The 17,664-nt window shown below is 42.6% G+C and overlaps 1 protein-coding gene across 1 annotated transcript in view; it reads left to right on the top strand.

The window, feature by feature from the left end:
- LOC128838126 (guanylyl cyclase C-like) overlaps positions 1-17,664 on the top strand; it is a 66,945-nt gene that overhangs the window by 39,305 nt on the left and 9,976 nt on the right. The window contains exons 17-21 of the mRNA XM_054030030.1: positions 4,294-4,426; positions 8,166-8,303; positions 12,014-12,102; positions 13,375-13,466; positions 15,745-15,903. Coding sequence (XP_053886005.1) covers positions 4,294-4,426; positions 8,166-8,303; positions 12,014-12,102; positions 13,375-13,466; positions 15,745-15,903 — 611 coding nt within the window. The remainder of the gene's footprint in view (positions 1-4,293; positions 4,427-8,165; positions 8,304-12,013; positions 12,103-13,374; positions 13,467-15,744; positions 15,904-17,664) is intronic.

The raw sequence follows: 17,664 nt of genomic DNA, 5'->3' as shown, positions 1-17,664 counted from the left end.
TGGTGACGTGCAGGCATCTAACTTTTCTAAGTGATTTTTAACTTGTTCTTTATTTTATTTTATCTGCTAAACCTACCCCCTTCCCATTAGCATTCACTATGTTAGGCATTCCTTCAGACTTCTCGGTAAAGAACGAAACAAAGAAGTCATTAAGCATCTCTGCCATTTCCAAGTTTCCTGTTACTGTTTCTCCCTCTTCACTGAGCAGTGGGCCTACCCTGTCTTTGGTCTTCCTCTTGCTTCTAATGTATTGATAAAAAGTCTTCTTGTTTCCCTTTATTCCTGTAGCTAGTTTGAGCTCATTTTGTGCCTTTGCCTTTCTAATCTTGCCCCGGCATTTCTGTGTTGTTTGCTTATATTCATCCTTTGTAATCTGTCCTAGTTTCCATTTTTTATATGACTCCTTTTTATTTTTTAGATCATGCAAGATCTCATGGTTAAGCCAAGGTGGTCTTTTGCCACATTTTCTATCTTTCCTAACCAGCGGAATAGCTTGCTTTTGGGCCCTTAATAGTGTCCCTTTGAAAAACTGCCAACTCTCCTCAGTTGTTTTTCCCCTCAGTCTTGATTTCCATGGGACCTTACCTATCAGCTCTCTGAGCTTACCAAAATCCACCTTCCTGAAATCCATTGTCTCTATTTTGCTGTACTCCCTTCTACCCTTCCTTAGAATTGCAAACTCTATGATTTCATGATCACTTTCACCCAAGCTGCCTTCTACTTTCAAATTCTCAATGAGTTCCTCCCTATTTGTTAAAATCAAGTCTAGAACAGCTTCCCCCCAGTAGCTTTTTCAACCTTCTGAAATAAAAAGCTGTCTGCAATGCAGTCCAAGAACTTATTGGATAGTCTGTGTTCCCAACATATATCTGGATAGTTGAAGTCCCTCATCACCACCAAATCTTGGGCTTTGGATGATTTTGTTAGTTGTTTAAAAAAAGCCTCATCCACCTCTTCCACCTGGTTAGGTGGCCTGTAGTAGACTCCTAGCATGACATCACCCTTGTTTTTTACCCCTTTTAGCCTAACCCAGAGACTCTCAACACTTCCGTCTCCTATGTCCATCCCACCTCAGTCCAAGTGTGTACATTTTTAATATATAAGGCAACACCTCCTTCCTTTTTCTCCTGTCTGTTTCAAGGTGATAATGAAAATCTCACTTTTTATTAAAATCTCCTTAATCCAAATTGTCACAGTTTGTTGGTCCTGTTAATGACTATTTCACATTCAGTTAACCTTCAGCATTAAGAGCTCTTTTAAATAACCACTGTGGACATGTTTCCCTCTCTTCTGGAATCTTACAAACAAGTTTTCTTAATTCTTTGCAGTTAATCTCCATAGGACTCTCTTCCAGGCACTGACCAAGGCTGACCCCATTGAGAGTATCAGATCTGATGATATCATACACTGAGATAGAGGGCGAATACTGGCTTCAATGAAGTCACTGGCAAAATTCTTGTTGACTTCTATGGGGCCAGGATTTCATAGACAACCTGTTAGCCACTGTACTATTTATAAATGCATATGGGAGTCAAGAATAAAAGGGTTAGGAGGCCCTTTCTATGGCATATCACCTGATGTTATTTGAACCAGTCAAGATGATTCAGGCAAGTTCTCCGAGGAGTCCTCCTAAACACTAGTATTTGGTGATTTGCAGTTTGGAGCTGGTATTGTAATGAGGGCTATGGTATGGCCTAGTGATTACCATACACCACTCTGCTGTCATCACCTTACCTGACCCTCATGCACACACACAATTCCCTACTTTTATCCCAACAGCTCCTTCTCTGCTTACATCCGTCTCCGGGTGCACTGCCTTACAGCTCCCATTTCCCTCAATACCCAGCTCATGCATCCCTCAGACCCAATTGCTACTTCCTGCAGTTCACTAATCCAACACCCAGTTTTTGCAACCCTGCACCCTCCATCACCAGCTCTTGTTCCCTTGCACCCCAATTCCTGCCTCCCTGACTGTTACCCAACCTGTGAATTCTGCCTTCTGCTTCCCCAGCTCCTCAGCTGACCCTGAGAACTGGTGCAGGGCCTGATGCCTCTTGCAGCTCATTGTTTCTGTGCCAGGCAGCTGGTGCTATCTTCATTGATTCCCTTCTAGCTGCGTCCAGAAAGAGCAGGAAGCAGCTGCTGCCACTGTAGCAGCCCCTGGTGGTGTGGAGGAGACAGTGCAGGCTCCAGCAGCAGAGGTAGTTTTGAGTCAGTGCCTGCTGCCTCTACAGACTCATGACAGGTCCAAGGACTGGCACCTTCTTCAGCACACATCACAGGGCCCCAGGACTGGCACATCTATATTCTGATCTAGCTGCAAGTCACTGAAAAGACCTGACAAAAGCCCTGATACAAAGAAATTACAGTCATTGAGCCTTATGGGCACAAGGGCAAATGTTGCTCTTGCAAGGCTGTTGCTTGTTAAACAAGGGGCATTGTTAAATAAGCTGAAGGAAATTGTGCAGCTGAATACAATATTTTTGTACCATATCAGAAAAATGGCCCCGTTGAAAGGGCTTGGTCAGAATTAAAGCTGAAGGATGGGATCTTCAAAAGTGCCTTGGGGCTATATTTTAAAAGGTATTTAGGTACACATCTACCCTGATATAACGCGACCCCATATAACACAAATTCAGATATAACGCGGTAAAGCAGTGCTCTGGGGGGGCAGGGCTGCACACTCCGGTGTATCAAAGCAAGTTCAATATAACGCCGTTTCACCTATAACGCGGTAAGATTTTTTTGGCTCCCGAGGACAGCGTTATATCGGGGTAGAGATGTACCTAAAGATGCAGAGAGGCACCTACTGGGATTTTCAAAAGCGCCAAGCCATCTAACTCCCATTGATTTGTCCTTAAGAGATACAGGAGCACAAACCTCCCTGAAAGTCAATGGGATTTGTGCTCCTAACTCAGGCAATTTTGAAACTCACCCGTGTGCTTAACCAGGTTTTCTGCTTCCAAACCCGCTTCCCCAGTAAAAAGGATGGCGGTGGAAGAGAAAGCCTTCTCAGACACACCAGCTCCCCAACTTGAAGACAAGGGAGTTCTGTCACATGTAGACCACAGTTTCATTGAATCATCTCGTAGGAGGCCAAAACTGGTGAGGAGTTTCTGCTCTAGTGGATTTGCTCCCTGGGTTGGTGTCAGCAGGAGTACACACGAGATGCAGAAGCAGAAAGTGGGCCCTGAAGCTTGCAGAAGGGCCTGCCATTGTAGGCTCTCTACACTAGGTGGTGTCAGCAGGGCTGCATGGGAGTAGCAGCAGCGTTAAGAAGTGGTTCCTTTGGACACACATTATTACGTAGTCTCTACAGGTTCCAGCATGATATATGTATGCACAGGATAACCAGTTCCAATCACATTTTTAGGGATGCTTGCATCCCCCTACGGTTGGAGTTCAAAGATACCTCTGCTGTTCCTGTCTCAACTGTCTCTCAACACTACCTGACTCTTCCCCTACTATAAACAAAGCACAGTTCTCTCTTGTGAAAGAGCGGCATGTCATACCCTGTGATTATGATCACTCAATTGGTATAATCCACATTCATGATTATCATCTGTCATCCTTGAGGATGACATTTGAATGTGTGTGTTTAAAATTATGGGGCCAAATTCAGAGGGGATCTAAACTGATGTCATATACACCTTCTAGCCTCCTCAGCATACCGATTGCATTTTACATATCAAAGGGCCGGAAGAGAGAGGTGTAGAAGGAAAAACAACTATTAGGAACTGTAAATAGGTGTAAATTGTACACCGCCTACTTAAATTTACACCTACCTACCAGTTGTTTTTCCTGCTACATCGCTCTTCTAGCTCCTTGACATACCAGATATGCCATCTTTGACAGTCCTAGACTAAGTGGGCCAAATTCAGAAGTGATGAATAAAGGGGTGCAAATTACGTCTGCAAGTATGTGTGTCAGAGAAAGAGAGTTCAGGAAGCCGAAGTCTAAAATCATCTAAATTAGCATAACCTGCATGCTGAGGGAACTGGAAGATTCACCTCTGAAGTTAGCCCAGAGACTGCAGGCATTATGTATTGACTAGTGTATATAGAGCTCTACCACAGACATCTAATCTGACCTTGGAAAATCCCCTTTGGTAAATTAATTCTCTACCTCATAGAGGTGTAGTGAGGATAAAATTCTTTTAATAATTGTGACATGCTCAGATACTATGCTGATGAGGGCCATGTAAGTACCTAGATATATTTTATGATGAACCTTCACATTCTTACTAATTTTGGTAGCAATCACAAACAGTCTCACTCTCTCTTTTTCTCACAGGGAATGTCCTACCTGCACTCAAGCAAAACTGAGGTCCATGGCCGCCTCAAGTCCACAAACTGTGTAGTGGACAGCCGCATGGTGGTGAAGATTACTGATTTTGGCTGCAATTCCATTCTTCCTCCAAGGAAAGGTATGCAAAAATAGTCCCAATCCCAATTCTTCACATCTTCTTCCCAGCCCTGGAATAAGATTGTGGGACTATTAGGCCAAACTACAGCATGTGGGGAAATAGGTTTAAGTGAAAGCAATATGTATGTTTCTATGCAAAAGTAAACTTATTGATTTGTCTAACACATACTCAGTATAATGTTGTGGAAAGTTAGATTTTCTTAGTCCACTGAGACTTTTTAATGTTTACTCTCTAAAAAGCTACATGATATCCCGTGATCTATTATGCATTAGATGTACTGAGTACAGAGAAATGAATGCATGACATTCAATACAACTTTATTTTGTATCGCACCCTTCATACAAACTGTGTCTGAAAACATTTTACTGAGTTAAATAATACAGTCACAGAGAGAAGTTATGGCAGAAGGAAAAAGTAAGCAAGTGGTAAAAAGAAGAGAGGAAAGAAAGATATATTTTCAACTGATATTTGAAAAGCACGGGGAGTTTGTGAGAGGGCAAGACAGGAAGGTTGTTCAGATGGCAGGAACTACAGGGAAAAAGCTCTCTGACAGCATGTGGCAGGGTGGCCCCAGCTAAAGTGTCCCCCTGTGGCAGACTGCAGCACAACTAGTTCAGCTACCTCAGTTTCTCCTGGTCCAGCCATACAAAAAACAACACAGTCTCTCTCTGTCAAATTCAAAAGCCCACCTGTGGGCACAATGTATTCATGTACACATTCAGTAATCTACATAACCCTCATGATAAAATCATTGTCTCCAAATCCAAAGGTACAGCAGATATAAACAAAACAGTTTTTCATGCACTCTTCAGTGATGTCATTTCCAGGTCACCCACCCAAGAGTCAGTCACCACTCTGTTCACAGTTCCTTTGCCCTTGTTCCAGGGCCCACTCTCCAGGCCATATGCTGGAGAGTTATCAGAGTTGCTTTTCTCCCACAACTCTAGTACCAGAGCCTTCCAAGTCAGGTCTTCCTCAAGAGAGCTCACTGCAGTGTTCTACTTCCCAGGCCTTCCTGCCTGTGAGTCCTATCCTGCTTAAGGAACATCTCTCCAGATTCAACCCTCCTGTTTTTGGGCTTGGCTTTCTGCAGCCCTCCATTCAGGCCGGTAGAAGAGGGCTCCCCGCAGTGTTCCAATTCCCCAGGCCTCCTTGCTTGTGAGTCCTACCCATGCTCCTGGGATCCACACTCCAGCATCAGCCCTCTTGTTTCATTCTCAGCTTTCCCTGACCAAGTTGATTTTTCCTCTTTGCCCTGGGGCTTTTGCACGAGCTTTCCTGCAACTTGGCAGGGCTCCCTAGCTCTAGCTGGGGCTCACTAACAACTTTCTTCAACTTCAGGTCTTCCCAACAGCCCTCGGTACCAGCTCCCATCACCATCTTTTCCCCCACCCTCCCGGTCTCCTGTAGCTCTCTCCCAGTAACTCTTGCCAGCTCTCCTCTGCTTCTCTCTGTCTCCAACAACTCTCCTCTGCTGCTCCTATCTGTTTCTTGGTCTCTCCTTTCTTTCTCAGGCAGCTCTCACCTGCCCTTTCTCTCTTTCCCTAGAGCCTCGCTTCCCCCTCTGAAACCCAACATGGAGGCAGCTGATTAGTTACAGTGCACTGGACTCCGCTCCTTCTGAAAGGAGACAGTCAGGGCCGCCGAGAGCGGGTTCGGGCCCCAGTGAAAATTTTTTTTCGGGCCCCCCAGCGAGGGCGGACCAGCTAAACAGGGCCGACGAGATGTGGGAAGCCAGGGAAACCTGGCACCAGGCCCCCTTCCGGACCGCCGGGCCCCGATAATTTGTACCGGTCGACCCTGGAGACCGTCACTCTGACACACCAACAGCGATGAGATTGTGTGACGGCAGAAAAGAGGCGAGGTACACCATGGTATTATTGATCACAAAACAGTGGAGTGTCTACATGAAATATCACAATATCTTGTGATGTACTATGATGTAATTCAAATATTAACATGTCATTTACATAAATTTACATAATTTTTACATTTTTAAAATAATTCTCTAAAGAGATCCTTAATATATTATATTCCTTAGATGGAGTTCCTGTAAATTATAGCTTTCACTGTTTTTATCATCACCTTTTTTCTATTTCTGCTAATCATCATGGGGTATTTCTGTATAAATAAGCATTCCTCTCTTCTCCCCACCTATCTTCTCATCACACTTGATTTTTGAGTGAAGATATAAACCTGAAATTATGACACTGGAATCATTTGTATGATTACCAGCTGGAATGTCATAAACACATATTGTATCATCTCTGTGATATGGAGACAGAAGAGAACCTGGGGCTGCAATGGCAAGAGAAAGTTCTTAGATTCACACACAAACATTTGCAGTATTAGAGGTAGGAATATGGAACATTAGTGGCTAGGAAAAGTGCACTGAATGTAAATGTTACACTCCTCCCGCTCAGGGTTTTCTCATTGTCACATTTCATATTTATATTCATTTTTTTAAAATGATTGGCAACAAAAATGATGAGGGGTATGGAATGGTTTCCATATGAGGAGCAATTAATAAGACTGGGACTTTTCAGCTTGGAAAGGAGATGACTAAGGGGGGATATGATAGAGGTCTATAAAATCATGACTGGTGTGGAGAATGTAAATAAGGAAGTGTTATTTACTCCTCCTCATAACACAAGAACTAGGGATCACCAAACGAAATTAATAGGCAACTGATTTAAAACAAAAAGAAGGAAGGATTTTTTCACACAACACACAGTCAACCTATGGAACTCCTTGCCAGAGGATGTTGTGAAGGCCAAGACTATAATAGGGTTTAAAAAAGAACTAGATAAGTTCATGGAGGATAGGTCCATCAATGGCTATGAGCCAGGATGGGCAGGGATGGTGTCCCTAGTCTCTGTTTGCCAGAAGCTGGAAATGGGTGACAGGGGATGGATCACTTGATGATTACCTATTCTGTTCATTCCCTCTGGGGCATCTGTCATTGGCCACTGTTGGACGACAGGATACTGGGCTAGATGGACCTTTGGTCTGACCCAGTATGGGCGTTCTTATGTTCTTATTTTTATATTAGTAACAGGGTTTCTCTTCTTTCTCTGGTAGCTCAGGGGGAAATATTGTTACAAGCAAACTGAGAATTATTGGTTGTTAGAATTCATCCCTTGAAACAAAGTTATTTCATCACAACAGGGTGGTGTTTGCATTATGACTGCTGTGTTGCAGCTAAGAGAATGATTTTGCTTTACATTATGATATAATAACAACATGTCATGATAGGTTGGCACAACAGAATAACACCACAATGTCTAGATATCATGGTGACTGGTGTACAAGAAATACACATGTATGTTGTTATCTAGCCACAGATGTTATGACACAATGATGTTGTCAGCCTCAAAAACATTTGGGGATTATTTTCATAGGTTCATGGAATTTAAGACCAGCAAGGACCTTATGACCATCCAATCTGACCTTCTGCACAACACAGGCCATGGAACCTCACCCAGTAATTCCTCCATCTAGCTCAACAACTTGTGTTTGAACCTAAGCATATCTGGTAGTCAGTTATCCAGTGTGTATTGAAGTCGGCCCTTCCACACAACAGCTGAACAAATATCTAAACAATACCAAGCTGTAGTGGGGATGGCCGTAACAATAGTAAAAAGATAAAATTAAAACAATATGAAGGGGGTGAGGTTCTGAAGAAGCTCCCACAAATCAGTTTAATCTCTCTCTGTATCTACCACTTCTGGCTGCTCAGATCTGTGGACAGCTCCTGAACACCTTCGTCATGCTGATGTGTCTCAGAAAGGTGATGTGTACAGCTATGGAATCATTGCACAGGAGATCATCTTGCGCAGGGAGACCTTCTACACTAACTTCTGCCGGGACCATAAAGGTAAAAGACTTAAAACCCACATCTATCTTATGGTACAACCGTAGCATTTGGAGGTTGTGTCTCTGACTGTTACATTTTCCACAACTTTTAGTGAAAAACACTGTCTCTGTTAAGTACTTGAGCTGCTACTTTTCTCACTGGACAATGAATGAAGAGTCTAATAGTAATGACACCTGGGAGTAATAGCTGTGATTTTTTAAAATAAGTTTTGTATTGTTTTTCCTTCCCTCCTTCCACCTTGCAACATTACATATTCCAACGCGTCACAATTCAGTAATACCAAACATCAACAACAAACCCACATGGACACCAAAAGGGCAAAAGAAACCCAATGACATGAAATAAAAGTGCTTGGCATTTATAGGTGGGCTAGTTAGGCATTCACTATGGCATTTTGCAGATCTCACCAATAATGTTTCAAGAGAAGAAAATTTTCTTCTCCTCCACTGCATCCATGAAACCACAGTTCATGGTACTGTTCGAAATAGTTGACAGCCTGGTAAATTCTGGTTTCCTTGGCTCAGAAACCTAATCAGATCTTTTGTGCTGCAGGGAATTTTCCACATATTTCAGGGAGAAGATTAATTATATTTGCACCAAATTGGCTGCTATTTTAAAGAGCAGATCCATGCCTTGAGGGCATTCTAGGAAGTTTTGCTACAGAGGTTATGGAGTCACTGGGTGAATATCAGCTTGTGATTTTTGAGTTGTGGACCCATACCTCTCATGGCTAGTAAAAGCAACCAGGGAAGTATTGAATCCTTTGATCCAGAAGATGGTTAGTCCCAGACCATGTGGATACAGTTAAGACTTCTATGCCCATATTTTTGTCAGGTAACTGGAGTTTTAGGCATGAATTTTGTATACACTGTGTAAACGATGAAACAGTAAGTCTATGCAACTACCAAAGCAGAACTACCATTAAAGTTCTGTTGAGGTCAGCTGGGGCTTCATCTTCAGTGGAAATTAAAAGCAACATTTTCAAAACTGCCTCAGTGACGTAAACTTAAGTCCTAGTGGGCTTCTTAGTCACTTAGGCGGTTCTGAAAATTTTAACTTTAGTCCAGTTTTCATCTGATTGTGGACAATGCATGACCCTTCCTCATATAATGAACACAACTTTTAGGTCTCTATCTGCCTGATTTGTAAAAGACTTTGCCAAAAGCTTTGTAGGCCAGTGAGATAATTGTGTTAGGTTTACACGGATAGAAGGCTATGCTAATAAAAGACCCACAATGGACAAACTTAACTATGAAGCGTCTTGTTTGCAGATATCAAAGAAGTTTCTTTTATTGGGAAGTCAACATTGTATTGTTCCTGAAATGGACAAATTTTGTTTATATGATGTAAAATCCAATAATGCCACAACGCCAGAATCCATCTATCATTATAAATTAGAATAACCACATGTATGTAAAAGTTTAGAATTCCCCAGACTTCATATTGATAATGAGTTCAGACACCTTTTCTACCACTGAGTCATCCTGCCAAACCCTCCCTGTGTTCGTTTAAACACATAGTACAGCAGCACCTTAGCCTCCCTCTTAGCTCTTTCCCTCTAAACATGTTAGAATTTCTGGGGTAACCTCAGCATGCTCCCTGCCCAGACATGTAATGTTTATACTCTGGGAAACACAGCCTTTCAAATTGCTAACTCAATACAAATGAACATCTGAGAAAGCTCGTTTGGTGGGGAAGGGACATTTCAGATTTACTTTTGGGTTTCTGTTTGCCTAAAAAACAAACAAGCAAATCACCACCAATTTTTGAAAGTTTACAGTGCTCTACTTAGTTAGAAGATAGGGAATCATTAGCTAAACATACTATATTCACGGCATATTGGTCATCTTTATAACCCTGTCTGCCCAAGAGCATACTGTGTGTCAAATGATGCCTGGTTCTGTGTGGGAGTACAATTGGGAGCAGAGAGTATAAGTCTTATTCCCCCTTGTGCAGGGGGTAGGCACAATCCCAGTGAACACAAGGATTTGATAAGTGTAGTGTCACTACTGGCAAAGGACTCCCCAAAATGGGTGGAGAGGGGAAAGGGATATACTCTCCCTTCCATACTTCAGCCAGCAGGGCTTGCTGCATATGAGGGTGAGAGAGCAAGTTGCACTCTTTCAAAAGATGATTCAGTGGCCATGTTCTTCCTACTGTGCTGAAGGCACGATGCCAGCTCAGGCACAATGTTCCTGGATCCTCACTGCCCGCCACCCCCACTTAGCTAGTAGCGTTAGGGTCACAATCTGTCTCTGTGTTGACTTTGACCTATGTTTTATCTTGAAGCTTCACCATTTTAGAAAAGTTTTGTCCATTCCAAATCACTTTAGTGTTTCCATCCTGTAGGCTTAGACCAACTTACTGACAGCTTTCTCAGCATCATGGGATGCAATCCATGCCTCTTGCTAGAGCTGGCTCACAGGTGACAGGACATTTAATAGTCTCCTAATATTAGTAGGGGCTAAATCTACTGGGCCTGAAGCCTCTTAGACCATTCTGGATTCACCGAGTAACTTTTTTTAAATCTGTGGGCCAATCTTTTGTTAAAAATTTAAAGTTTCTCTTTAGCAATGATATTACATCCACCCTCCATGGAGCTTTTCCCTTTATTTTAGTATTAGGGATATATGGGTGGTTGATGTAACAGGTTCTGATATTGATTCTGATTTCAGAAGTTGGTTAAATAAGTTTAGCATACATTCAGACAGCTGAGGGGTTAGGTTTGATAGAATTCTGCCAAGAATCAGTGGGGATTGGGACTCACTATTAGGAAGGTTTTCAAAGCCCTCAACAGTTTCTCTTTTATAAATGTTTGACTTAATTCATTAGCTAGGATCAGAGAGAGGACAGGTAACAAATGAAGAATTTTTGAATTACGCTTGAGTCATATTCTGCCTCTGAAATGAAGCATCTAGATACTATGATGATTGGCATGCTGTAAATACAATAGATAGATAGATAGATAGATAGACCAGTAATAGGCAAAAAATCCCTCTGCTGTATGCGTAGAATCATTTGTGATATCTCTTACAGAAGCCCTTTACATGGTTGGGTTAGCAGAACATTCATTATTGCAAGTTAGGAAGCAAGCTAATAGTTTGTTGATGTCACAGTATGAATGAGTTTTGAAAACATGACCTGGATTCTGACATGTTCAGGAGTCAGAGAGTTTTGGTAGGATGGGACAGTGTCTTCCTGCTTATGGGTACAAATAAGGCAACAAACTGCTATGTTTCAAAATTATACTCAGATATATTGATTTTTAAAGGGGCCGAGCATCTGCAGCTTCAATTGCCTTTGTGAGATTGTGCTCTGCACTTCTGAAAATCAGGCCATAATATCCTAATGGGCTTCTCACATTGCCTTTTACTATGGGTACACCCCATCCTCAGAAAGGCACTAATATGGCTACTGCCCACTTGGGAAATTGTCATGTCTATGTCTGTCATGCCGAATACATGCACATGTACATTCCAGTTCCTTTCATTTCTCAGGTGGCTTCAAGTCACTCTGGTCTGGCCTTGAGCCTTATAACTAGAACCCCCCCCACACACAAAGTTCAGATCAGATAAAAAAACATGGGTGTCCAGAGCCATGCTTTTGCTTTGGGCCCATCTCTATTTAGAAAACTACCTTGGCATACTGAACTTACCCAGAAATGCACTACCACTTTGTTGTTTAAATATTGCACTTTTTTTTTTCATTAGAGAAACTTTACAGAGTGGAGAGTGGCAAAGGAATTAGACCCTTCCGCCCAGACCTGATCCTAGAGACTGCAGGAGAAGGAGAGCTGGAAGTAAGCCTACACTAAAGGAAAAGAGGAAATGCTTCTAGCCAGGCCAGAGATGGCTGGTGTGGGAGGATGAAGGCTATACACACTGTATGTTCCAATGCTGTGGCCTTTCAGGAAGAAAAAATGTCCCATAATTAACATCAGTGCAGTGAAATGTAATTCACTGGACTTCTTTCCTCCTCACTCCAGTGCCCACAGCACAGCATTTCCTTCTTCTGCACCTGGTGGCTTCCAACAACTACAACATGTGTTAATGGTGACTCTTTCTGAATTCACATGGTGTCAAGTGGGAGGCGTTTGCCAATCCACTGGAAAAGAAAAAAAAGCAAACAAATCAAAGGATATTTTCCCCACTTTTAGAATTTTTTTTAATTGCATTAATTTTTGGATGGGACATATGGAACAAAGAAGACCCCTTTTTCATTTTAAGGAACACATGTATGTTTAGTATGGCACAGTATCTGTTTGTCTTGACCAGATGCATCATGGGGAGGGTGTTTTACCTTTGTCTGAAGCATCAGCTATTAGCCAGTTCTGCAGGTGGGATAACTTGGCTAAGTGTTTAATCATCTGACTCTACATGACAAGAGCCCAGATACTGGACTTCATTAATGGATCATCTGATCCAGTGTGGCAAATCCTATATTCTTAAGTGGAGTGATTTATGGGGTCTATGTAACTATTTGGGAAATGGCTACTATTATATTTTGACAACACTTTCAAACAGTAATACAGTATTATTTCTATATTACAGTGGCATGTCTTTTAAAATATTGATATTATTAAACCACAATAATCAAACACTAGAGTGGATATCTCAGGGGCCTGGTAGTAGCATGATGTTTTATCTCTGAATCACCAGTTCCAGCCAGGACCCAAGCTCAGGGAATTGGGGATGGAATTACTAAGGCTTTCACTTCTAGGTCAATAATTACAGTCTGGTACCAGATTGGGGGATTGGATCCTTTCACTTGGCTTTCATTTATGGACCACTGATTCAAATTCTGTTCAGGTTGGTAGTCATTACTGAAGGTCAGTATCATCTGGCTGCTGACTAGTGGCTAACGTGAAGTGAGTGTTGCTGTAAGGTGCCTATAGTGAATTCCCTGGTCACAGATTAATAACAATTGGTCACATTTTAATAAGTTACTGGCCAACAAGGATGGGAGAGGAATTCCATATTGACTAGTGAACAGATCCTGGTCTTGCTGTTTTACTCTATTACCATTCTTTGCAAGTGCTCACCTGAATTTATCCTGGGTTGTACATTCTCAGGTGTATACGCTTGTAAAAAGTTGCTGGGAGGAAGATCCAGAGAAAAGGCCTGACTTTAAGAAAATTGAGAGCACTCTGGCTAAAATATTCAGGTAAGCACTGTGTTCCAAACTCCCAGCTACTTGGAAGCTGATAGTTATAGGTGTGTATTCTGATGCAACATGACTCAATCAGTGGAAAAACAGAGCTCACTGACTGGGGCAGGTGTGGGTGTGTGAGAGAGATGATCACTCAGAGCCCAAATTATTACATTGTGTAAATAGGGACTACCCAAGTGTCCGATAATGGGTCATGATGTCCAGGTTTCAGGAAATTAATGCAGTTGGATATTCTGGGGATGAGATGATTAAAAAGGTTAGGTCACTTGTTTTGGTGATATTAATGGATTCAGATGACCACAAAGTGAGGTGATTGAAAAGATCAGGTTACCCAGAGTAAGGTAATTATAGGGTTTGAGTGAAATGAGTTCCCTGTCATACTTTTTCTAATCTAGTTATTTAAAAGTCCCAAGCAATGGGTTTTCAGCCACATCCCTTCAGAGACCATTTCACAACTTTTAAACCTATCCCCATAAGTCTGTCCCACCAGCCACATGCTTTTATTTTTGTTGCTCTTCTCTGAACTTCTTCCAGATTGTCATTATTGTTCTGATAATGTGGTGTCTGTAACTGAACACAACATTCCAGATGAGGTCACACCAAAGAAGTGCAGAAAAATAGTTAGATTCACCTCCAGGGGCATGGAGGAACACACAATTCATGCTCAACAACTGCAGCGGCAGCTGCATTAGAAGGGGGTTTACCCCAGGGGAGGGTAGTTGGTTCCACTGTCACCTTAATATGGATGTTTTGCTTGGGGAAAAGGCAGTTTTAAAATCCAACCAGGGCTCCATCAGAATCCGAATTATTGGATCTTCCAGTCATCTTGGCCCCATCCATTTCATAGGCTGCATCTGCTAGCTCAGGACCCCAAGTGAAGCAGAGATTATGACTGGCTAGTGCTATATCATCTCTGCTTCTGGCAGATGGTCCATTGATGGGAGTCTTCAGTCCAGGTCCCACCAGTGGAAACCAGCAGATCTCAATGAGTGAATGTGACCCACAGCCTGTTACTTCCCCGTTTGGTGATAAGATGCCATTGCAAAGGCAGTCCAAAATTGCATTGGCTTTTTTGGTGCTATATCCCACTGCAAATTCATATCTAATTTGCTGTCTCCTATCACCTCTAGCTCTTTCTCAGGATTCTCGCTTTCCACGGTACTCTCTCCCATTGAATATTTGTGTCTCCGGTTATTTTAAGTGACCTGAAACTGCGGAGATTAGCAGGGCTAGGAAAACAGGGGCTCAGAAAATTAGCAAGACAGGGTTATCTGGGTGGACCTCAGGCCTTTATGCCTTAAGAATAAGACCTTTGCTAAGAGGTGAAATTATGAGCTTTGAGCAATTTCCATTCTAACTGCAAGTGTCAAGGCTCCTTCCCCACTCTGAACTTTAGGGTACAGATGTGGGGGCCTGCATGAAAACTTCTAAGCTTAACTACCAGCTTAGATCTGGTTCGCTGCCACCACTCCCAATGTGTTAATTCCCTTCCCTGGGTAGCCTTGAGAGATTCTTCACCAATTCCCTGGTGAATACAGATCCAAACCACTTGGATCTTAAAACAAGGAGAAATTAACCATCCCCCTTCCTCTCTCCCACCAACTCCTGGTGGATCAAGATCCGACCCCCTTGGATCTAAAAAACAGGGAAAAATCAATCAGGTTCTTAAAAAGAAGACTTTTAATTTAAAGAAAAAGATAAAAAATCATTTCTGTAAAATCAGGATGGAAAATAACTTTACAGGGTAATCAACGAGCCCAGAGGACCCCCTATAGCCTTAGGTTCAAAGTTACAGCAAACAGAGGTAAACACCCTAGTAAAAGGTACATTTACAAGTTGAGAAAACAAAGATAAAACTACCATGTCTTGCCTGGCTGTACTTACAAGTTTGAAATATGAGAGACTTGTTCAGAAAGATTTGGAGAGCCTGGATTGATGTCTGGTCCCTCTTAGTCCCAAGAGCAAACTCTCCCCAAAAACAAAGAGCACAAACAAAAGCCACCAAGATTTGAAAGAATCTTATTCCCTTATTGGTCCTTTGGGTCAGGTGTCAGCCAGGTTACCTGAGCTTCTTAACCCGTTACAGGTAAAAGGATTTTGGAGTCTCTGGCCAGGAGGGATTTTATAGTATTGTACACAGGAGGGCTGTTACCCTTCCCTTTATAGTTATGACAGCAAGGAAGCCACACTCTGAAATAATTTTCTGTAGTTCACTTTTGCCCTTGTCCTGCCAATGTGCTTTCTTCATCCTTTTCCCAACTACTGGTTCCAGTAACTACCATAGTCAGACCAATGAAAACTACATGGATACCTTGATCCGGCGTCTGCAGCTGTATTCCCGGAACCTAGAGCATCTGGTAGAGGAGAGGACGGAGCTATACAAGGCAGAAAGGGACAGAGCGGACAGGCTTAACTTCATGCTGCTCCCACGGTGAGTGTTGACCAGCAGGGGTTTCCATGCAGTAGGAAGCGTTCAATATTGACTGTGAGGCCCACTGGTGTGTAATGCATCAGAATCATTGTGGGAGGCTCCAACCACAGTGAGCATGAAGGTGTGAATAATATTTGCTCCACAGAATAAATTGTAATAGTTCACAGTGCTTGCCTCCAGAGATCCAGGTCAGACAAAATGGGCTAAATTATTCTGTGAGTTATAACAAGTGACTAAAAGCAGAATTTGGGCCATTTTCATTCTTTTTTGCCTATGATTGGCATTATCACCTTTCAAATGAGCTGTAGAACTTAGGTCCTGAACTTGTAAGGTGATTAAAGATTCCATGCCTTTATCATTTAGCCTTTACTGACTGTTAACCCACATTAGGACACTCCTCTCCTCTTGAGGTGATAGATTTGGTTTGGTTCTGCAGGGCTCTGACTGAAAATGCTGTTTTGCCAGCAGACCATAATATTCATGGCCTGGTTGAACTTTATAATGATTTTTTCGTCCACAGCTATTAATACAGTTTCCCCAACATGCTCTTTCTTACACTTTTTTCATCTCCTACACTGCCATGGTTTACAGATGACTTGCAAGAGGGGAGCAAGTGGGGTGACTGCTAGAGCACTTCAGGAGGAAGTTTTGTGCTAATTAGACTAACTGGAACATTAAGAACTTTTACAGTTTTATGATGCCATGGCTGTGCAGGAGGCAAAGAAAGATTTGTTTGTGGAAAGCTAGCTGAGAGCTAGCTGGCTGAAGCATCACAGACATAAGATTGAAGTTGAGGTTGAGTGGGTTGAGGGAAACTATCAAAAGAATTTGCAAAGATTATATCAGATCCCCAGATGGAGGGACAGCCATCTATGGAACATGTTGGTAATATGGGTGTTTTGTTAGACTGACGACTGCTCCAGGGTGCTTTGCTAGAAGCTATAGCCAAGAGTCTTGTATCTGGTGAGATGAATGGGACAGTTTCTTTCAGATGCAGGCAGACTTCACCACCATTGTTCATGCTTCTCTCACTTTCAGCCTAGACTACTCTAATGAGCCATACAGGGAGCTACATCTTGATATCACTTGGAAACTGAAGCTGGTGCAGAATGCAGCTGCCTGCTTAGTGAGTGGAATTTCACATTAAGAGCACGTAATGCTGGTGCTCTGGGATCTGCACTGGCTGCCTGTTGGGATCCAAGTGGAGCTGAAGGGTTGGGTTTCACCTATAAAGCACTAAATAGTTTGGGACTTGGTTGCCCATAAGACCACCTCTCTCCCTAAACTGTACTGCTGCAATTGTGGTCAACAGAAGCCCTTGTTACAGAAGAAATGGGGCTGTCAACAGGTCATTCTCTGTGAAGCCTGATCTGCTCTGGATCATGCTTCTCACCTGGTCTGCCAGATCAGCTAGCTTTCCAGAGAAACTATGTCACAGCTTGCCAGGAGCAAGGCATCTTGTGCCGTATGCCTTTGCTAGATGAGTAACAGTTAGTTGAAATTAATCTTTAAAAATGGGCTTTTAAACTCTCAATAAAAATGAAGAGTTTGTTGCATGCTTAAACTGAAGGTGAGGTCAAATTGTGAGCCTCTGACCTGGTCATGGATGGTTTGGGTTAATACTGGGGAGCTGCTCTCCTGCCCCAGCTTCCCCCCATGCTCCCTCTTAGCAGAAGCAGACAGGAAGTCTGATTGCCTACTGCCTCCACAGGGCTCTTCTAGCTGCTGAAGAATCAAGTCTTATTGGTTCTGCCAGTACCA

The sequence above is a fragment of the Malaclemys terrapin genome, chromosome 1 (genome assembly GCF_027887155.1).
Source record: "Malaclemys terrapin pileata isolate rMalTer1 chromosome 1, rMalTer1.hap1, whole genome shotgun sequence".
NCBI lineage: Eukaryota > Metazoa > Chordata > Testudines > Emydidae > Malaclemys > Malaclemys terrapin.
This window is presented reverse-complemented; position numbering and strand designations above follow the sequence as displayed.